We start from the raw sequence: 23,473 nt of genomic DNA, 5'->3' as shown, positions 1-23,473 counted from the left end.
AAATCCAGGAACACCTTCCCACACCATTGCAGATGCATATTTCCCACGTTAAACATTAAATGCCTCCTTTGTGAGTGAGACTCACATCCTTTTGGTGAAATAACAAAGCCTACTCGAGGATAGATACAAAAAGCTAGAATCACTCAGTGGGTCATGCAGTATGTGTGGGTGGCATGGTGGCACAGCGGTATAGTTGCTGCTTTACTGCGCCAGAGAGTCGGGTTCGATCCCGTCCACGGGTGCTGTCTGTACGGAGTTTGTGACCCGCGTGGGCTTTCTCCGAGATCTTCAGTTTCCTCCCACACTCCAAAGACGTACAGGTCTGTCGGTGATAAGTGGCTTGGTATAAATGTAAATTGTCCCTTAAGGGCCTGTCCCACATAGGCGTCATTTGCGTGGGTCACGCAGGTGGCGCACGAAGATTTTGTGAATCCCAAAATCCTGAGGCGCCGCGCGCGACCCTGCCTATGTCACCATGCGCCATGTGCCCATAATGCACGCCAAGCGCACGTCATGTGCGCGTCGTGACGCATAAATGATGTCGCGTAAATGACGTGCAAATGAATCCCAAGTGGGACAGGCCCTTTAGTGTGTGTCGGATAGTGTTGAATGTGCGGGGATCGCTGATCGGCGTAGACTCGGTGGGCCAAAGGGCTAGTAACATGACTTTAGTGTGGGGGGGGGGGGGGATCGCTGGTCGGTCGATAGGCTGAAGGGTCTGTTTCCGCACTGTATCTTGAAACTAAGCTAAACTAAACATAAATGCAACTGTGTCTTCCTGGAAGACAGTCTTTGACATTGTATTGTCCATGCTAGAAATATTGCCTTGATATCATGCTTGGTAGTAAAGGGCCTGTCCCACTTGGCGAGTTTTTTGGCGACTGCCGGCATCATTGACTGACGTATCAGGTCATCGAAAAATATGCAGCGTGATGACGTATGATGCGTGGTGTTTTTTGGTCGCCACTGGATTTTGAAATGTTCAAAATCTTTTGGTGACACTGACATGACACTGGCAAAATCGACAAGTGGGACAGGCCCTTAAGATCACCAAGTTCCATCGCCAGGGACACTGGTATGGCTTTCCAGGTTAGAAAAAAGATCATCAACTTCAAGGAGTAAAGGGCCTGTCCCACTTACGCGACCTAGGCTCGCAAATTATGTGACCTCGTGGTCACTTGGGGCATACGGGCAACGTATAGCCGTGCGGGGCCGGTCCCACTTAGAAGCGCGGAGTTGTGCGGGGCTGGTCCCGACATCGTGTGGGGCTCCGAAAATCTGACAGTGTCCAAAATCTTCGCGCGCCAACGGCCTGTCGGCCAGCAGGCGCATTGCGGTCGTACGCAGCGTCTTGACGGCGAACGCCTAACGCGTGGCGTTGCTCAATGACGTCACTGCCCGGCATGGCGTTGCGTGATGACATCACGCCCGACGCCGTGCGACGCCCAAATTCAGTCAGCCCGCCTCCTGCCCAGCTGATTGGTAAGTATGACGCAAATGACGTCACGCGCGAACTTAGCGCGTACTTAGCGCTTACTTAGCGTGAACTCTGCTTCCGTTTGGTCGCGCCAAACGCATGCAATCACATGCAAGTGGGACAGGCCCTTTAAGAATAGAAAGATTAGGTTAAAATTGGCAGGGCAATCACAAAGATATCTTGAGCAAAACACACAAAGTGCTGGAGGAACTCAACGGGTCTGGCAACATCTGTGGAGGGATTGGACAGGCAACATTTCGGGTCAGGACCCTTCATTTCTCCCCCTGCTACAATCAGTCTGAGGAAGAATCCCAACCTGAAACATCGCCTGTCCATTTCCTCCACAGATGCTGCCTGGCCCGTTGAGTTCCTCCAGCACTTGGTGTTTTAGAGATGAGAGATACAGTGTGGAAACAGGCCCTTCATCTCCCTGAGTCCATGCCGACCATCCATGACACATACACTAGTTCCATGTTCGGCCACTTTCGCATCCTACACACTTGGGGCAACTTACAGAAGCCGATTAACCTACAAACCTGCATGTCTTTGGGATGTGGGAGGAAACTGGAGCACCCGGAGAAAACCCATGAGGTTATAGGGAGAACATGCAAACTCCGTACAGACAGCATCCGTAGACAGGATTGAACCCGGGTCTATGGCGCTGTGAGGTAACAGCTGCGCCATCGGGCCGCCCCACCTGTTACATAAAAACATAGAAACATAGAAAATAGGTGCAGGAGGAGGCCATTCGGCCCTTCGAGCCAGCCGCCATTCAATATGATCATGGCTGATCGTCCCCTATCAATAACCCGTGCCTGCCTTCTCCCCATATCCCTTGGTTCCACTAGCCCCTAGAGCTCCATCTAACTCTCTCTTAAATCCATCCAGTGATTTGGCCTCCACTGCCCTCTGTGGCAAGGAATCCCCCTCATCTTTCTAAACTCCAGTGAATACAAGCCTAGTCTTTTCAATCTTTCCTCATATGACACTCCCGCCATCCCAGGGATCAATCTCGTGAACCTACGCTGCACTGCATTAGTTTTGACCAATGTAGAACCAGTCTGAAGAAGGGTCTCAACCCGAAAAGTCACCCATTCCTTCTCTCCAGAGATGCTGCCTGTCCCACCGAGTAACTCCAGCTTTTTGTGTCTATCTTCGTGTGAATGCATCTTTGGGTTTAAATAGTTAGGTAGTTTTATAACAATACATTTCTGTCCAAGTGGATGGAGTCCTCCACTGGTCTAGTCTGCCGCTGCTGTGCAGACACAAGTGGAGTTCTTGTTCACAGTCAGTATCATAGAAACATAGAAAATAGGTGCAGGAGTAGGCCATTCAGCCCTTCGAGCCTGCACTGCCATTCAATGTGATCATGACTGATCATCCAGAATCTGTACCCCATTCCTGCCTTCTCCCCATATCCCTTGATTCCGTTAGCCCCAAGAGCTATATCTAACTCTCTCATAAAAACATCCAGTGAATCGGCCTCCACTGCCCTCTGTGGCAGAGAATTCCGCAGATTCACAACTCTCTGGGTGAAAAAGTTTTTCCTCATCTCAGTCCAAAATGGCCTCCCCCTTAATCTGGGTATCAGACCCCGATGTTTGTTCCTGTGTATAAAATAGATCTCTGGAGAGTCGAGAGTTTTAGTTTATTTTACTCTAGTTTAGTTTAGAGATACAGCATGGAAACAGGCCCTTTGGCCCACCGAGTCCGCACTGACCAGCGATCCCCGCACACTAACACTATCCTACATTCACCAGGGATAATTTACACTTATACCAATTAACCTACAAACCTGTACGTCTTTGGAGTGTGGGAGGAAACCGAAGATCTCTGAGAAAACCCACGCAGGTCACGGGGAGAACGTACAAACTCCGTACAGTCAGCACCCGTAGTTGGGATCGAACCCGGGACTCCAGCGTTAAAAGCGCTGTAATGCCCCTGTCCCACTTCGGAAACCTGAACGGAAACCTCTGGAGACTTTGCGCCCCACCCAAGGTTTCCGTGCGATTCCCGGAGGTTGCAGGTGGTTGCTGGAGGTTGCAGGTAGTGGAAGCAGTTAGGGAGACTGACAAAAACCTCCGGGAACCGCACGGAAACCTTGGGTGGGGCGCAAAGTCTCCAGAGATTTCCATTCAGGTTTCTGAAGTGGGACAGGGGCTTTAAGGCAGCAACTCTCCCATTGCGCCACTGTGCTGTCCCCGACGTTGCCCATTTATTAATGTGACCTTCAATGCGATACAGCTTCTTATGATAATTGTTTGTTCTCTTAATTCAACTATTAGCCGCGATGTAGTCACGATGTCAAATCAATCTCCCGTTTCCAATTAAAGCGATGACAGACGCAATGTAAATTAAACTCAAGCAATATTAAATTGTGATCTCTCGGATGTGACTATAAAGTTAATGATTTTGCTGCCTGCTGTCTCTGTCTGTTGGCGGGGGTTTGGATAAAAACTGAACACAATCTAAAGCTGGAGGACTTTAAGGCTGGGATTAGAGGCTTATATGGAAACATAGAAACATAGACACATAGAAACTAGGTGCAGGAGGAGGCCATTTGGCCCTCGAGCCAGCACCGCCATTCATTGTGATCATGGCTGATCGTCCCCTATCAATAACCCGTGCCTGCCTTCTCCCCATACCCCCTTGATTCCACTAGCCCCTAGAGCTCTATCTAACTCTCTGTTAAATCCATCCAGTGATTTGGCCTCCACTGCCCTCTGTGGCAGGGAATTCCACAAATTCACAACTCTCTGGGTGAAAAAGTTGTTTCTCACCTCAGTCTTAAATGACCTCCCCTTTATTCTTAGACTGTGGCCCCTGGTTCTGGACTCGCCCAACATTGGGAACATTTTTCCTGCATCTAGCTTGTCCAGTCCTTTTATAATTTTATATGTTTCTATATGACCCCCCTCATCCTTCTAAACTCTAGTGAATACAAGCTTCTGGTCGCCTCCATTACAGGAAGGACGTGGAAGCTTAGCAGAGGGTGCAAGAGAGGTTTAACCTGGGAGGAACTGAAGACAGACACAAAACGCTGGAGTCAAGCCCCTGTCCCACTTTCACGACCTAATTGGCGACCTCTGCCGAGTATGCCCTTGACTCATACTCGCAGCATGGTCACCAGGAGGTCGTAGGTAGAAGGTCTTCCTAACTCTTCCTCATGCTCGTGAGTGGTCTCCGCGTACTCGTGGCCTCAAGTAGGTCGCGGCGTTTTTTCCAGCCTGATATAAAATGTCCACGAGTAAAAAATCTATGGAGTGAAGGACTAGGTGACGTTTCGGGTCTCGACCCGAAACGTCACCTATTCCTTCGCTCCATAGATGCTGCCTCACCCGCTGAGTTTCTCCAGCATTTTTATCTACCTTCGATTTTTCCAGCATCTGCAGTTCCTTTTTAAACATGTCCCATCTACACTAGTCGTTTGGGTCCATATCCCTCCAAACCTGTCCTATCCATGTTCAGTCTGAAGAAGGGTTTCGGCCCGAAACGTTGCCTATGTCCTTCGCTCCATTGATGCTGCTGCACCCGCTGAATTTCTCCAGCATTTTAGTCTACTATCCATGTACCTGTCTAACTGTTCCTTAAATGTTGGGATAGAATAGAATAGAATAGAATAGAATAGAATAGAATCTTTAATTGCCACGCAACCAGGGTTGGTGGTATTTGGGTTCGGTACATGATGGTACACTGCTTTTGTTACATACCACTAATAACACAGATCACCGTAATAAAGTGCATCCATACCACATCACAAATCACAAATCTCACCAACAATACATAGTGCAAAAGAACAAACAAAGACCATAGACAAGACACTGTATACATCAAAAGTCATATTATTGTCTGATTATTGGACGGAATTGAGAGTTCTTATTGCTGAGGGGAAGAAACTGTTTTTAAAGCGGGTGGTTTTAGTAGCAAGTGACCTGAGGCGCCTCCCCGAAGGGAGAGACTGAAAAAGGTGATTTGCTGGATGGGAGTGGTCCGAGATGATCTTTTTTGCCCGTTGTGAGGTACGTTGGAGATAACTGGAATGGATTGAGGGGAGGGGGGAGTTGATGATCCTGGAGGCCTTGGAGACAATGCGTTGTATTCTGTGTAGTGAGTGACTATCGGTGTTACCGTACCAGACTGTGATTGAGGAGGTGATGATGCTTTCAATGATTGATTGATAGAAACGGACCAGGAGGTGTTTATCGACTCTGAACTTTTTGAGCTGTCTGAGGAAATATAGGCGTTGTTGACCTTTCTTGATGACGTGGTCTGCATTGATGTGCCATTTTAGATTATTGGAGATATAGGTGCCTAGAAACTTAAATGAGTTCGTGGAGGTTATGGGGTGAGAGTTGACATGGACCGGGGGTTTGTGGTTTTGATTGCGTCTGAAATCTATGATGATTTCTAAGGTTTTTGAAGTATTAAGCCTCAACTACCTCCTCTGACAGCTTGTTCCATACACCCACCACCCTCTGTGTGCATATACTCTTTCATCTTGCCCATTCCTGCAGAAAGGATTTTGCAGCGTTCACCAAAATCTGGTCATTGGTCTCAAGTTTGTTTGCCTTAGAAACAAAATCACAGGCTTCTTAACATTTTCCTCATCTTCATATTTGTTCCACAATCTAAATCTAATCCTGCTAACTAAATAATGCCTCCATTTCTCTTGGTGTCTTGAACTTCCTGCATGGATGGGAAATGTTTAGAGGGATATAGGCCAACCGCGGGTAAATGGGACTAGCTTAGATTGAGCAATTTATCCAGCATGGACACGTTGGGCCGAAGGGCCTGCTTCCCGGCTGTATGATCCTGACACCCGGAGGAATCCCATAGGAGAACGTGCAAACTCCACACAGACAGCACCCGAGGTCAGGATCGAACCCGGGTCACTGGCGCGGTGAGGCAGCAGCTCCACCCGCTGCGCCACCGTTCCGCCCAACCAGACAATCGTCAAAGATATACCAAAAACAAACGTTATGATGTTATGGCGCGGTGCTGGCTCGAAAGGCCGAATGGCCTCCTCCTGCACCTATTTTCTATGTCTCTATGTTTAAGAAGGAACTGCAGATGCTGGAAAATCGAAGGTAGACAAAAGTGCTGGAGAAATTCAGCGGGTGCAGCAGCATCTATGGAGCGAAGGAAATAGGCAACGTTTCGGGACGAAACGTTGCCTATTTCCTTCGCTCCATAGATGCTGCTGCACCCGCTGAGTTTCTCCAGCACTTTTGTCTACCTTCTATGTTTCTATGTTATGTTCAAGCAAATAATATTGCCACTTTGAGCAGTTTTCTGCAGATAGAATCTGATTAAAGAGGCAGCATATTTATACATCTGGACAGATTTATTACATTCGATGTAAGCTGGAGTTAATGGGGCCTGAAAGAAAATTATCTACCTGTGTTTCTAACCATGCGTAGTTCAAACAAACGCAACAAATTTATTGGTAAAATAATATTGAATTTCTGCGCTGTAATTTTGACGGAAGTGATCTCTCTCTCTCTCTCTCTCACTCTCTCTGATTCTCTGTCGCTCTCTCTCTCTCCCTCTCTCTCTTTCTCTCACTATTTTTCACTCTTTCTCTCACGCTCTGTTTTTCACTTTTTTTTTGTTTTTCTGTGTCTGTCTCTCTGCCTCTCTCTCTCTTTCTCTCTCTCTCTCTCTCGCTCCCTCTATGTCTCTCTCTTTTTTTGTCTCTCTGTATCTGTCTCTCTGCCTCTCGCCTCTGCACTCTTGCCTCTCTCTCCTCTTTCTCTCTCTCTCTCTCTTGTCTCCCTCTATGATTCTCCTTCTCTCTTTTTTTGACGGTGGTCTTCCTCTCTCCCTCTTGGCTCTCTCTCTCTTTTCTCCTCTCTCTCTCTCTCTCAGCTCTCTCCGCTCTCTCCCTCTATCTTTACTACTCTCTCTGTCTGTCTCTGTGTCTCTCTCTCTGTCTGTCTCTCTCTCTGTCTCTCTCTGTCTCTCTCTCTCTCCATCTCTCCATCTCTCTCTGTCTCTCTGTCTCTCTCTGTATCTCTCTCTCTCTCTGTATCTCTCTCTGTGTCTGTCTCTGTCCCTGTCTGTCTGTCTGTCTGTCTGTCTGTCTGTCTGTCTGTCTGTCTGTCTGTCTGTCTGTCTGTCTGTCTGTCTGTCTGTCTCTATCTGGTTGTTTTTCACTATGTGATGCCCAAGTCTCTATTCTTGTCATGTGTACCAAGATACACATAAATGCATTGTTGTGTACTATCCAGGCAGATTATACGATACACAAATGCAATCAGTATATCAAATTCCATATTTAGCAACAAAACATATTAATTTATCTCCCTCTCTCTCCCTCTGCGTTTCATCTGCTGACTTTGCAGGAAACTGACAAGGGAACTGTGGTGGAAATTCTCTTCAGTTAAGATCGCTGTGTTTGAGCATCTAGACTCAGGCTCCCTCAGACTATCAGTGCTGCGAGCTAATCTAATACATGTCAAAGCTGAGTGTTTATGGTGGCAGTTAATGAAATATGAGGTACCAGGCCAGCCCCTGTTGCAACAGGCACCCGTGGACGCATCCATCAAAAGCTTGCGTAGGCGGCAAGGAAACTACTCTGGGAAGAAGGACGGCATCTTAATGAAGGCAGAACTATTATTTAAAGACATGAGACAAAACTGGAAATTGGAAGTAAACTGCGCACTGGCAAACTCGTAATATGCAGCACCTCCAGTTTAAATTCCTTTTGGAATATTTTGGAGGACCAAGAAACCAAGAACCAAGCCACTGTATTACACGTCACCAGTGCGTGTAAACAGATATGACAAATAATGGCTGTAAATAGAACATAGGAACATACAGGTAGACACAAAACGCTGGAGTAACTCAGCGGGTCAGGCAGCATCTCTGGAGAGAAGGAATAGGTGACGTTTCGGGTCGAAGCCCTTCTTCAGTCACCCATTCCTTCTCTCCAGAGTTGTTTGCCTGACCCGCTGAGTTACTCCAGCGTTTGGTGCGCATCTTTGGTTTAAACCAGCATCTGCAGTTCCTCCCTACACATGGGAATAGAGTATAAACTATAGGTGCAGGAGGAGGCCATTTGGCCCTTCGAGCCAGCACCGCCATTCAATGTGATCATGGCTGATCATTCACAATCAGTACCCCGTTCCTGCCTCCTCCCCATATCCCCTGACCCCGCTATCTTTAAGAGCTCTATCTAGCTCTCTCATGAAAGCATCCAGAGAACCGACCTCCACCGCCCTCTGAGGAGGAGAATTCCACAGACTCACAACTCTGTGTGAAAATGTATTTCCTCGTCTCCGTTCTAAATGGCTTACTCCTTATTCTTAAACTGTGGCCCCTGGTTCTGGACTCTCTCAACATCGGGAACATGATCTATAGATATGTGTCTCTCAATCTACTGTATCTACTTGAATCACTGGTTATGTTTGGATGAAACCAAGGTTCTGCAGATACATCACTACGAGGACTAATTTTAGGGGGATGGGAGATAAATGATGTCAAACCACAAATTCTGCAGTGTGTGTAGGAGTAGGACTTTTAGCGATGTACCCATTGTTAAAGTGGTGTTATGTGCTTCTAAAGATGCCTGCTAACTGCCTACAGTTTGGATTTTGTTCACCATTTCTTATACATAGAAACATAGAAAATAGGTGCAGGAGGAGGCCATTCGGCCCTTTGAGCCAGCACCTCCATTCATTGTGATCATGGCTGATCGTCCCCTATCAGTAACCCGTGCCTGCCTTCTCCCCATATCCCTTGATTCCACTAGCCCCTAGAGCTCTATCTAACTCTCTCTTAAATCCATCCAGTGAATTGGCCTCCACTGCCCTCTGTGGCAGGGAATTCCACAAATTCACAACTCTCTGGGTGAAAATGTTTTTTCTCATCTCAGTCTTAAATGGCCTCCCCTTTATTCTAAGACTGTGGCCCCTGGTTCTGGACTGGCCCAGTGCGGTCAAACGCTCATCATAGGTTAACCTACTCATTCCTGGGATGGGTATGGTTTATTGATTAGTACGGGTGTCAGGGGTTATGGGGAGAAGGCAGGAGAATGAGGTAGAGAGATAAAGGCAGATCAGGCATGAGTGGGCCGAAGGGCCTTGTATCCGCGCTGTATCTCTAACTAAACTTAAACTAAGCTGTTTATATTGTTTCACTCTATCCTGAACTTCCTTTGGTGACCTGCATGGCTGGACTGTAGCTGGAAGAATGTTGGCCATGTTGGTATTCCACTTGTTGCTGCTGTCAGTAATGAAGTGACTCAAATACTTAGACGTCTGTTTGTCTTCTCCCTACTCCAGGAAGGCAATCCAGGTGAAAATCGTGGACGATGAGGAGTATGAAAAGCAGGAGAACTTCTTTGTCGTCCTGGAGAAGCCAAGATGGATGAAACGTGGAATTTCAGGTTCGTGCCGAAGTCAATAGTGGTCGTATGGCGGGCTAATAAAGGGCGACCTAATCCGCGAGTTCTGGCGAGTTTGCCCTCGACTCATACTCGCAGCATGGTCGACACAAGGTCCTAGGAGGTCTTTGTAACTCTCCTTCATGCTCGAGAGTGGTCTCCACGTACTCGAGGCCTCAGCTAGGTCGCGGCGTTTTTTTCAACATGTTGAAAAATGCCCGCGAGTAAAAAAAGGTCGCCATGGAAAAAAACGATATTTTTTTTACTCGTAGTTTTAGTCGTAGTAGGTCGGCATGTTAGTCGTAGGTAATCGAGGGTAGTCGAAGGTGGTCGTAGATAGTCTTCATCATAGTCGAAGGGAGGTCGAAGGAGATCGAAGGAGGTCGTCTTCACTCTCCACTATTCGGTGTCCAATTTTCCCGAAGTTAGTCGTAGCTAGTCTTCAACATAGTCGAAGGAGGTCTTCAACATGACATTTTTTCAAACTCTCCTAAACTCTTCGAAACTTGCCAATTAGGTTGCCGCAGTGGGACAGCCCCTTAAGCAAGCCACACGTGGTGAGTCAAAGAGATCTTTATTGTCAAAGCAAGGAGAACACACACGCGAATGGGGGAAAGTTGACCTGGGGCTCATTATTTATACTAGGGTACACCTCTATTGTTGTGTCTGTGTAAGACTGTCCTTACAGTCACCACAAGGGGGCTCTGTATGTTTATCTCAGAATCAGTCATGCAGCCATTTTGGCTTGAATATACCCCCTCGCTTACACGGTACAACACGAGTCGAGATTAAGTTATTATCCGTCAAACACAACACCTATACCTCTTGTCAACTCCATCCCGCCATTAGTCAGTCACGTGACCCTAACCCCGAATGCCGAGGGTTCGCCCAGTAAGTGGCCTAACCACCGGGTGGCGCCATAGTCATTTGTCCCAGATAGAACAATTAAAATCTTATTCACAGCGGCGCACCAGAATATGTAAACACAGTAACAAAGTTACGCCCAGATCGAAAAGGAATTACTTGCCGTGGTTTTTGCCTGTGCCAAATTCAAGGACTTTATTTTTGGCAAGTCTACAACGGTTGAGAGAGTCACCATTCTGTACGTACAGATCCGCGTCTCCCTCCGATTGGAGGCGTGGGTTCGATTCCCACTTCTGTACCGTATGCGCGCGGGACAGGTTGGTTCAGAATGGTGACCAGCTACCATTTCAACTACCTGTCAAATCACCTTCATTTCAGTATGATTACATTTTCTTACAAAATGCAAAAAATATTTGGTCGTGCAAAGGTGAGATGCCAGATCGGATAGGCCTTATTTCATGCTGTTGTATAAATATTTTTTCAGCTGCCGTTTCTTAATATTTCACTTTTTTTTCTCTTTCCCCACAGCTCTCTTGCTGACTGACGATGGTAAGCTCTCATTTTGTTACTGCCTTTATTCCATCCACTGTGGGCAACTGCGGCCATCTTGTGGTGGCCTCTCCGACTGTGTGCGTTCAGGATGCACCAAGCATGCAGAGTTTGGTTTACTTTAGATAGGCACAAAAAAGCTGGAGTAACTCAGCGGGTCAGACAGCATCTGTGGAAAAAAGGAATAGTTGACGTTTCGGGTCGAGACCCTTCTTCAGGCTTTACTTTAGTTTAGTTGGAGATACAGCGCAGAAATAGGGCCTTCGGCCCACCGAGTCCATGCCGACCAGCGGTCACCCCGCACACTAGCACTATCCTACACACACTGGGGACAATTTATAATTTTTACTGAAGCCAATTAATCAACGAACCTCTACGTCTTTGGAGTGTGGGAGGAAACCGGAGCACCTGGGGGATACCGGCGCATGCATGGGGAGAACGTACAAACTCCGTGCAGACAGCACCCGTAGTCAGGATCGAACCTGGGTCTCTGGCGCTGTGAGGCTGTGACTCTACCGCTGTGCCACTGTGCCGTATAGGTAAGCAGACCATAATAGTGCAAACCAAAGTCCCTCGGAGACCGGGTTCGATCCCGACTACGGGCGCTGTCTGTACGGAGTGCATACGTTCTCCCTGTGACCTGCGTGGGATTTCTCCGAGATCTTCGGTTTCCTCCCACACTCCAAAGACGTACAGGTTTGTAGGTTATTTGGCTTGGTGTATGCATACAATTGTCCCTAGATTTTGTAGGATAGTGTTAGTGTGCGGGGATCGCTGGACGGTGCGGACTCGGTGGGCCGAAGAGCCTGTTTCCACGCTGTATCTCTAAAATAAAACTGTGCAAAGACCACAGTAGAAACGAGGAATTGCAGATCTGGGTTTACAGAAAAGTGCACAAAGTGCTGGAGTAATAGGTGGGCAGGGTGGTGCAGTCCTGATCATTCCATCCCAAAACATGACACTATCATTTCGATGGAGTACCACTCAACATCCTTTAGAAACATTGAAACATAGAAAATAAGTGCAGGAGTAGGCCATCCGGCCCTTCGAATTCGAATTGGCCTCCGCAGCCTTCTATTGCAGAGAATTCCACAGATTCACAACTCTCTGGGTGAAGAAGTTTTTCCTCATCTCAGTCCTAAATGGCCTGCCCCTTATTCTTAAACTGTGACCCCTGGTTCCGGACTCCCCCAACATCGGGAACATTTATCTTGCATCTCGCCTGTCCAATCCCTTAAGAATTTTATATGTTTCTGTAAAAAATCCCTCTCATCCTTCTAAATTCCAGTGAATACAAGCCTATTCTTTCATAGAAACATAGAAACATAAAAAATAGGTGCAGGAGTAGGCCATTCGGCCCTTCAAGCCTGCACCGCCATTCAATATGATCATGACTGATCATCCAACTCAGTATCCTGTACCTGCCTTCTCTCCATACCCCCCTGATCCCTTTAGCCACAAGGGCCACATCTAACTCCCTCTTAAATATAGGCAATGAACTGGCCTCAACTACCTTCTGTGGCAGAGAGTTCACCATTCACCATTCTTTCATCACGTCAGTCCCTGGAATCCCGGGAATTAACTTGGTGAACCTACGATGCACTCCCTCAATAGCAAGAATGTCCCTCCTCAAATTAGGAGACCAAAACTGCACGTGACACTCTGGGTGTGGTCTAACCAGGGCCCTGTACAACTGCAGTAGGACCTCCTTGCTCCTATACTCAAATCCTCTTGCTATACACAGAATTTCAGCGATTCACAAACGCACAGGATTTGATCAAAGACAACGGGTCAGGCAGTAAAATTTGACTGCAGAGTACAAATGAGTTAGTTCAATTCCTTCTCTGTCATTCCCTTTGTCCAACCTCCACCTCAAGCATTCTTCACTCTATTTCTTTAATTAACGCGCTGCGTTTGTACATTAGTGGCAATTATTTTGATTAACTGAAATCCCTGATGTTTACTGGGACTTCTAGCCTTGCTCATTATGAATGTGTCCTTTGGCACTCAAATATACCTCCCTCCCACGTTTAGTATTAGATGTTTAGTTTAGTTTAGTTTAGTTGAGTTGAGTCTAGTTTATTGTCTCGTGTACCGAGGTAGGGTGAAAAGCTTTTATAGACAATAGACAATAGACAATAGGTGCAGGAGTAGGCCATTTGGCCCTTCGAGCCAGCACCGCCATTCAATGTGATCATGGCTGATCATCCCCAATCTGTACCCCGTTCCTGCCTTCTCCCCATATCCCCTGATTCCACTATTTTTAAGAGCACTATCTAGCTCTCACTTGAAAGCATCCAGAGAACCGGCCTCCACCGAGGCAGAGAATTCCACAGACTCACCACTCTCTGTGAGAAAAAGTGTTTCCTCGTCTCCGTTCTAAATGGCTTACTCCTTATTCTTAAACTGTGGCCCCTGGTTCTGGACTCCCCCAACATCGGGAACATGTTTCCTGCCTCTAGTGTGTCCAAGCCCTTAACAATCTTATATGTTTCAATGAGATACCCTCTCATCCTTCTAAACTCCAGAGTGTACAAGCCCAGCCGCTCCATTCTCTCAGCATTTTTATGCGTGCTCTCCAGTCAGCGGAAAGACTATACGTGATTATAATCGAGCTGTTCACAGTGACAAGGTACATGCTAAGGGAATAAGGGAATTTGTCCTGTATAGAGTGGGTGTGGAGAGGATGTTTCCACTAGTGGGAAATTTTAAGACCAGATGCCACAGCCTCAGAATTAAAGGACGTTCCTTTAGGAAGGAGATGAGGAGAAATGTCTTTAGTCAGAGTGTGGTGAATCTGTGCAATTCATTGCCACAGAAGGCTGTGGAGGCCAAGTCAGTAGATATTTTTAATACGGAGATAGATAGATTCTTGATTACATAGATACGTAGACACAGAGACAATAGGTGCAGGAGTAGACCATTCGGCCCTTCGAGTCAGCACCGCCATTCAATGAGATCATGGCTGATCATCCACAATCAGTACCCCGTTCCTGCTTTCTCCCCATGTCCCTTGATTCCGTTAGCCCTAAGAGCTCTATCTAACTCTCTTTTGAATGCATCCAGTGAATTGGCCTCCACTGCCCTCTGAGGCAGAGAATTCCACAGACTCACAACTCTCTGCGTGAAAAAGGTTTTCCTCATCTCTGTTCTAAATGGCTTACCCCTTATTCTTAAACTGTGGTCCCTGGTTCTGGACTCCCCCAATATCGGGAACATGTTTCCTGCATCTAGCCTGTCCAATCCCATAATCATTTTAAATGTTTCTAAGATACCCTCTCATCCTTCTAAATTCCAGTGAATACAAGCCCAGTCGACCCATTCTTTCATCATATGACAGTCCCGCCATCCCGGGAATTAACCTGGTGAACCTACGCTGCACTCCCTCAATAGCAAGAATGTCCTTCCTCAAATTAGGATAGATATGATATCAGGAAAAGTTTTAATAGGGTGGCACGGTGGTGCAGCGGTAGAGTTGCTGCCTCACTGCACCAGAGACCCGGGTTCGATCCTGACTACGGGTGCTGTCTGTACGGAGTTTGTACGTTCTCCCCGTGACCGTGTAGGTTTTCTCCGGCTTATCCGGTTTTCTCCTGCTCTCCAAAGACGTGCAGGTTTGTGGGTTGATTTGCCCTCTGTAAGTTGTCCCGAGTGTGTGTAGGATAGAACTAGTGTACGGGGGATCATTGGTTGGAATGTACTCGGTGGGCCGAAGGGCCTGTTTCCATGCTGTATCTGTAAACTAATCTAAAATAGGCCACAGGTTGTGGAGAACATTCAAGGGACCAGTGTTAAAAAACCCATTTAGGTAATGTTCCTATAAAAGCTTTTCACTGTACCCCAAACAGGTGACAATAAACTAAACGCAAATTCAAATTAAACTCAAAAGAGTTAGATGAGTGTTTTTTTAGATGGTTGTGAACCTTAATGGTAGCGTTTATTTCAAGAGCATCACAATACAAAAACAGGGATGTAATCCTGAGGCTCTATAAGGCGCTGGGCAGGCCGCATTTGGAGTATTGTAGTCAATTTTGGGCCCCAAATCTGAGGAAGGATGTGCTGGCTCTGGAGAGGGTCCAGAGGAGGTTTACAAGAACGATCCCAGGAATGAGTGGGTTAACATATGATGAGCATTTGTCGGCACTGGGCCTGTACTCGCTGGAGTTCAGAAGGTTGAGGGGGGAACTCATTGAAACGTACAGTATAGTGAAAGGCCTGGATAGAGTGGATGTGGAGAGGATGTTTCCACTAATGGGAGAGTCTAGGACCAGAGGTCTTATCCTCAGAATTAAAGAACGTTCTTTTATGAAGGGAGGAGGAATTTCTTTAGTCAGAGGGTGGTGAATTTATGGAATTCATTGCCACAGAAGGCTGTGGAGGGAAAGTTAATGGCTTCTTAAGGCTGAGATTGATAGATTCTTGATTAATAAGGTTGCCAAGGGTTATCAAGGATGATCAGCCATGATCATATTGAATGGCGGTGCAGGCTCAAAGGGCCGAATGGCCTACTCCTGCACCTATTGTCTATGTTTCTATGTTATGGGGGAGAAGGCAGGGATAATGGGGTTAGGAGGGAGAGATAGATCAACCATGATTGAATGGTGGAATGGTGGAGACTTGATGGGCCGAATGGCCTAATTATGAACATGAACTTAAGAATGGTAGACAAAAATGCTGGAGAAACTAAGCGGCTGCGGCAGTATCTATGGAGCGAAGGAAATAGGCAACGTTTCGGGCCGAAACCCTCCTACAGACCCTACTTCATGAACGCTCTTCCAGAAAGGCCATTGAAAGCAGGGACTTTGAATATTTTCAACGTGGAGCTACTGTACTGTAGCTGGGGACATAATATGCCAGGATTAAAATGTTTTGTAAGGGATTGTGAGCAATGAAGAGAATTCAGTCATAATCTTATTAAGCATGGAGACTGCCTGAGGGATCAAGTGACCTCATCCTAATTAGTATGAAGATTAAGTGAGATATTACAACTGAGATTAATTTTACATGGAGCTACAAACTAATTAACTTTTCAAAAATAGGCTTTGGCAATCATTAGTTAAGAGTCTGCTCCATTAAGAATAAATTGTAAAATTAACCGAGGTTGATTTTGCTTTATCTAGTATCGAGTTCAGCTTCAATATTTAAGAGATTTTTGGATAGGCACATGGATTTGCAAGGAATGGAGGGATATGAATTTCGTGCAGGCAGATATCAAATGGTTTAAGAAGGAACTGCAGATGCTGGAAAATCGAAGGTTGACAAAAGTGCTGGAGAAACTCAGCAGGTGAGGCAGCATCTATGGAGCGAAGGAAATAGGCAACGCTTCGGGCCGAAACCCTTCTTCAGACTGATGTGAGGGTGGGGGGGGGGAGAGAAAGGAGAAAGGAAGAGGAGGAGCCAGAGGGCTGAGGGAGAGCTGAAAAGGGGAGGAGACAGCAAGGGCTACCGGAAATTGGAGAAGTCAATGTTTATGCTGCTAGGGTGCAGACTGCCCAAGCGGAATATGAGGTGCTGCTCCTCCAATTTCTGGTGGTGTTCACTCTGGCCATGGAGGAGGCCCAGGACAGAGAGGTCGGATTCGGAATGGGAGGGGGAGTTGAAGTGCTGAGCCACAGGGAGGTCAGGTTGGTTATTGCGAACCGAGCGGAGGTGTTCAGCGAAACGATCGCCAAGCCTACGCTTGGTCTCACCGATGTAGACCGGCTGACATCAAATGGTCTTGGTTTGGCGTCATGGTCTGCATAGACACGGTGGCCGAAAGGCCTGTTCTTGTGCAGGACTCTTCCAAGTTCTATGTGAGAGGGGGAAATGGCGATGTGTAGGGCAAGTTTTTCACACAGAGGTTTGTGAGGGCTCGGAACTCGTTGCCAGGGGTGGTTGTAGCGGCAGATACGATAGTGGCGTTTAAGAAGCTTTTACATAGGCACGTGGATATGCGGGGAATAGAGGCATATGGATCATGTGCAAGCAAATGAGATCACTTTAACTTGGCATTGTGCTCAGCACGCACACTGTGGGCCGAATGGCCTGTCCCTGTGCTATATTGTACTGTTCTATGCTCAGTGTAGAATATCTCATGGCACAGTGGAAATGAAAGATAAGGAGCTCATGGATAATATTTATAATTCAATTAATATATTTTTTAAAATCAGATGAATTAAAGGGGTCAGGGGTTATGGGGAGAAGGCAGGAGAATGGAGTTAGCAGGAAGAGATAGATCAGCCATGATTGAATGGCGGAGTAGGCTTGATGGGCCGAATGGCCTAATTATTTTCCTATCTCTTATGATTTTATGAATTGGTCCCTAATAATTTTATTACATTGCTGTGTATGGCTGTCTGTTCAGTACTTTTGGCCACATTGTGGGCTGAAGGGCCTTTTTCGTGCTGTACTCTTCTATGTTCTGTTAATATCAAAATGGAGGATGCCCAACATCCTCTTGCCCACCAAGGCCACATCAAATTTCCTGGCCTGATACGGCTGCATTACTTTAGTTTTTAGTTCCGTTTATTGATTTAGTGATTTGAGAATTAAGGGACAGAAGTTTAGGGGTAACATGAGGGGGAACTTCTTTAATCAGAGAGTGGTAGCTGTATGGAATGAGCTTCCAGTGGAAGTGGCGGAGGCAGGTTCGATTTTATCATTTAAAAATAAGTTGGATAGGTATATGGACGGGAAAGGAATGGAGGGTTATGGTCTGAGTGCAGGTAGATGGGACTAGGGGAAAATAAGTGTTCGGCACGGACTAGAAGGGCCGAGATGGCCTGTTTCCGTGCTGTAATTGTTATATGGTAATATGGTTATATGGTTAATTAACCGATAGACACAAAACGCTGCAGTAACTCAGTGGGTCAGGCAGCATTATATGGTTACATGGTTATTGTCACTAGTACCGAGGTACAGCGAAAAGCTTTCCTTGTGTGCTATCCAGTCAGTGGCTAGACTATACATGAAGCCGTCCGCAGTGTACAAATATAAGATGAAGGGAATAATGTTTAGTGCAAGATAAAGTCCAGTAAAGTCCGATCAAAGATAGTCCGAGGGTCACCAATGAGGTAGATAGTAGTTCAGCACTGCTCTCTAGTTGTGGTAGGATGGTTCAGTTACCTGATAACAGCTGGGAAGAAACTGTCTCTGAATCTGGAGGTGTGTGTGTTTTCACACTTCAAGATTCAAGATTCAAGAGAGTTTATTGTCATGTGTCCCAGATAGGACAATGAAAGTTTGCCCGATGGACGAGGGGAGAAGAGGGAGTGGCCGGGGTGCGACTGGCCCTTGATGATGCTGCTGGCCTTGCCGAGGCAGCGTGAGGTGTAGATGGAGTGGATGGGAAGGGAGGTCGGTTTGTGTGATGGTCTGGGCTGCGTCCACAATTCTCTGCAATTCCTCGCGGTCCTGGATGGAGCTGATCCCAAACCGTGCTGCGATGCTTCCTGATAAAGTGCTTTCTACGGCAAATCTGTAGAAGTGCCATCAAGTGAAATGTCTAACTACCTGTTTCCTAACATGCAGATGAAGAGAATAAGAAACTGTCGGCAGAGGAGGAGGAAGCTCGGCGCATTGCGGAGATGGGGAAACCGATCCTTGGGGAACATTCCAAGTTAGAGGTCGTCATTGAAGAATCGTACGAATTTAAGGTACTTTCTAAAAAATGCTATGAGTAATCTATGATTACGAGGATGTTGCCAGCACTAAAGGGTCTTAGCTACAGGGAGAGGTTGAGTAGGCTGGGTCTCTATTCCTTGGAGCGCAGGAGGATGAGGGGTGATCTTATAGAGGTGTACAAAATCACGAGAGGAATAGATCGGGTAGATACACAGAGTCTCTTGCCCAGAGTAGAGGAATCGAAGACCAGAGGACATTGGTTCAAGGTGAAGGGGCAAAGATTTAATAGGGATCTTCGGGGTAACTTTTCCACACAGAGGGTGGTGGGTGTATGGAACGAGCTGCCAGAGGAGGTAGTTGAGGCTGGGACTATCCCAACATTTAAGAAACAGTTGGATAGGTACATGGATAGGACAGGTTTGGAGGGATATGGACCAAACGCTGGCAGGTGGGACATGTTGGCCAGTGTGGGCAAGCTGGGCCGAAGGGCCTGTTGCCAGACTGTATCACTCTATGACTCTATGCTTCTTAACTCCCAGCAACATTTCAAAGACGTCAGCATTCCGTGTAGTGGAGGAACTCCATGCAGCACCTTTAGCTTAGTTTGGAGATACAGCGGGGAAACAGGCCCTTCGGCCCACCGAGTCCGTGCCGACCCATTGATCCCCGCGCACTAACACCACTCCACACACACACAGGAGACAATATACTATTTTGCTGAAGGCAAGAGAAGGGTCTCGACCCGAAACGTCACCTATTCCTTCGCTCCATAGATGCAGCCTCACCCGTTGAGTTTCTCCAGCATTTTTATCTACCTTCGATTTTTCCAGCATCTGCAGTTCTTTCTTTAAACATTTCGCTGAAGACAATTGACTAATGCCCCTGTCCCACTTAGGAAATCTGAACGGAAACCTCTGGAGACTTTGTGCCCCACCCAAGGTTTCCGTGCGGTTTCCGTGCCGTTCCCGGAGGTTTTTGTCAGTCTCCCTACCTGCTTCCCCTACCTGCAACCTCCGGCAACCTCCTGCAACCTCCGGGAACCGCACGGAAACCTTGGGTGGGGCGCAAAGTCTCCAGAGGTTTCCGTTCAGGTTTCCTAAGTGGGACAGGGGCATTAGAAACCTGTGCGTCTTTAGTATGTGGGAGGAAACCCAAGATCCCGGAGAAAACCCACGTAGGTCACGGGGAGAACATACAAACTCCATACAGACAGCACCCGTAGTCAGGATGGGACCCGGATCTCTGGCGCTGTGAGGCAGCAACTCTACCGCTGAGCCACCGTGCCGCCTAAAGTGGGTGAGGGAAGGATGGAATGAAGGGAAATACCCTGATGGGGAGAAATAATGTGGTGTTAAAGGGACAGTGAGATCTTGGTGTAATGTTTTTCTAAGGGATAGACTGCAGAATGTTATACAGTCTGTGAGGTAATATTATAGTATGGTGTAGCACCTGCAGTCCTTTTGATGTGCATTTAATGTTGGCATAATTAGTTTTTACGGCCATACAACATCTTTTGTTTCACCATTCCAGTTCTTCATATTTCAACATAGTCCTCAATCCTCCTTCAAAATGTTTCTCTTGAACACAAAAACACAGCCTTTTTTAAATTATTATTATTTTTTTTTCTCTTTCTCTTTCAAGTTCAAGTTCAAGTGAGTTTATTGTCATGTGTCCCTGTATAGGACAATGAAATTCTTGCTTTGCTTCAGCACAACAGAACATAGTAGGCATTGACTACAAAACAGATCAGTGTGTCCATATACCACAATATAAATATATACACACATGAATAAATAAACTGATAAAGTACAAATAACAGATAATGGGTTATTAATAATCAGAGTTTTGTCCGAGCCAGTTTTAATAGCCTGATGGGTTGGGAAGTAGCTATTCCTGAACCTGGATGTTGCAGTCTTCAGGCTCCTGTACCTTCTACCTGAAGGTAGCAGGGTGATGAGTGTGTGGCCAGGATGGTGTGGGTCTTTGATGATACTGCCAGCCTTTTTGAGGCAGCGACTGCGATAGATCCCCTCGATGGAAGGAAGGTCAGAGCCGATGATGGACTGGGCAGCGTTTACTACTTTTTGTAGTCTTTTCCTCTCCAGGGCGCTCAAATTGCCGAACCAAGCCACGATGCAACCGGTCAGCATGCTCTCTATATAATAACCATATAACCATATAACAATTACAGCACGGAAACAGGCCATCTCGACCCCTCTAGTCCGTGCCGAACACATAGTCTCCCCTAGTCCCATATACCTGCGCTCAGACCATAACCCTCCATTCCTTTCCCATCCATATAACTATCCAATTTATTTTTAAATGATAAAAACGAACCTGCCTCCACCACCTTCACTGGAAGCTCATTCCACACAGCTACCACTCTCTGAGTAAAGAAGTTCCCCCTCATGTTACCCCTAAACTTCAGTCCCTTAATTCTCAAGTCATGTCCCCTTGTTTGAATCTTCCCTACTCTCAGTGGGAAAAGCTCTACTGTGCACCTGTAGAAGTTAGAGAGAGTCTTGGAGCCTAGCGGATGGGGAGAGGGATATATATGATTTGTACTGTCCTGTACTGTTTGTTGGTGTTCTGTGTAAATTTGTGTTTATAACTTGAAAACCAGCAACTGTGCCGCCCTTTCTATGCATGTTTCTGTGCTGAGTGCAGAGTCTGGGCCAATGCAGTTTTGGTCGCCTCGACTCCAGAACTAGGGGCCACAGTTTAAGAATAAGGAGTAAGCCATTTAGAACGGAGACGAGGAAACACTTTTTCTCACCGAGAGTGGTTCGTCTGTGGAATTCTCTGCCTCAGAGGGTGGTGGAGGCCGGTTCTCTGGATGCTTTCAAGAGAGAGCTAGATAGGGTTCTTAAAGATAGCGGAGTCAGGGGATATGGGGAGATGGCAGGAACGGGGTACTGATTGGGGATGATCAGCCATGATCACATTGAACGGCGGTGCTGGCTCGAAGGGCCGAATGGCCTACTCCTGCACTTATTGTCTATTGTCTATTCCCATGTGTAGGGAGGAACTGCAGATGCTGGTTTAAATTAAAGATGCACACCAAAAGCTGGAGTAAGATCACCCATGATCACATTGAATGGCGGTGCTGGCTCGAAGGTCTAAATGGCCTACTCCTGCACCTATTGTCTATTGTCTATTGTCTATCAATCCCATACACAGATATTAACTGTGGTCATAGTGGTTCCCACTTTCCGTACTATTTCTGTTCAAAGAATCAAATGCGTCGCCAACCTCAGGCTGGTTACGAACATTTCTTTTGAGGAAACACATTGGTTAGAGCTAAGTAATATACCGTAAACATTCTTTTCAATATACTTTCCTGAACCAGTTATCTGCACTCTGGATCTTCCCCTTTGCTCCACCCACTGTCTAGAGTTTGGCCTGTTTGCATTTACATATAGTGTTGTCTGATCTGAGTGGATAGCATGTATACAAAGCTATACAGTGTACCTCATTACACATGATAATAATAAACCGAAACTTAAATTGAAGAAGGATCTCGACCTGAAAAGTCACCCATTCCTTCTCTCCAGAGATGCTGCCTGTCCCGCTGAGTTACTCCAGCATATGGTGTCAACCTAAACCTAAATGCGGAGCGCCACAGTGGAGCAACAGTAGAGTTGCTGGCTCAAACCTGGGTTCAATCCTGACCTTGGATGCTGTCTGTGTGGAGTTTGCCCGTACTCCCTGTGACTGCGTGGGTTTTCTCCAGGTGTGCTTGTTTCCTTCCACACTCCCAAGATGTGCAGGTTTGTCAGTTAATTGGCTTCTGTAAAAATTGCCCCTAGTATGTAGGATAGAAATAAACAATAGACAATAAACAATAGACAATAGGTGCAGGAGGAGGCCATTCGGCCCTTCGAGCCAGCACCGCCATTCAATGTGATCATGGCTGATCATCCCCAATCAGTACCCCGTTCCTGCCTTCTCCCCATATCCCCTGACTCCACTATCTTTAAGAGCCCTATCTAGCTCTCTCTTGAAAGTATCCAGAGAACCGGCCTCCACTGCCCTCTACAGAGCCACTACTCTCTGTGAGAAAAAGCGTTTCCTTGTCTCTGTTCTAAATGGCTTACCCCTTATTCTTAAACTGTGGCCCCTGGTTCTGGACTCCCCCATCATCAGGAACATGTTTTCTCCATCTAGCGTGTCCAAACCCTTAACAATCTTATATGTTTCAATGAGAATCCCTCTCATCCTTCTAAACTCCAGAGTATACAAGCCCAGCTGCTCCATTCTCTCAACATATGACAGTCCCGCCATCCCGGGAATTAACCTTGTAAACCGACGCTGCACTCCCTCAATAGCAAGAATGTCCTTCCTCAAATGAGGGGACCAAAACTGCACACAATACTCCAGGTGTGGTCTCACTAGGGCTCTGTACAACTGCAGAAGGACCTCTTTGCTCCTATACTCGACTCCTCTTGTTATAAAGGCCAACATGCCATTCGCTTTCTTCACTGCCTGCTGTACCTGCATGCTTACTGTCATAGACTGATGAACAAGGACCCCCAGATCCCGTTGTACTTCCCCTTTTCCCAACTTGACGCCATTTAGATAGTAATCTGCAT

The 23,473-nt window shown here is 46.7% G+C and overlaps 1 protein-coding gene across 2 annotated transcripts in view; it reads left to right on the top strand.

Moving 5' to 3' along the window:
• The window catches only part of LOC116967669 (sodium/calcium exchanger 3-like), a 193,353-nt gene that overhangs the window by 152,649 nt on the left and 17,231 nt on the right, over positions 1-23,473 (top strand). The window contains exons 3-5 of one of the 2 annotated variants that reach the window (XM_033014260.1): positions 9,763-9,866; positions 11,256-11,276; positions 18,789-18,913. In XM_033014260.1, the coding sequence (XP_032870151.1) occupies positions 9,763-9,866; positions 11,256-11,276; positions 18,789-18,913 (250 nt within the window). The remainder of the gene's footprint in view (positions 1-9,762; positions 9,867-11,255; positions 11,277-18,788; positions 18,914-23,473) is intronic. The other variant, XM_033014261.1, reaches the window with a different exon arrangement.

The sequence above is a fragment of the Amblyraja radiata genome, chromosome 41 (genome assembly GCF_010909765.2).
Source record: "Amblyraja radiata isolate CabotCenter1 chromosome 41, sAmbRad1.1.pri, whole genome shotgun sequence".
Classification (NCBI taxonomy): domain Eukaryota; kingdom Metazoa; phylum Chordata; class Chondrichthyes; order Rajiformes; family Rajidae; genus Amblyraja; species Amblyraja radiata.
This window is presented reverse-complemented; position numbering and strand designations above follow the sequence as displayed.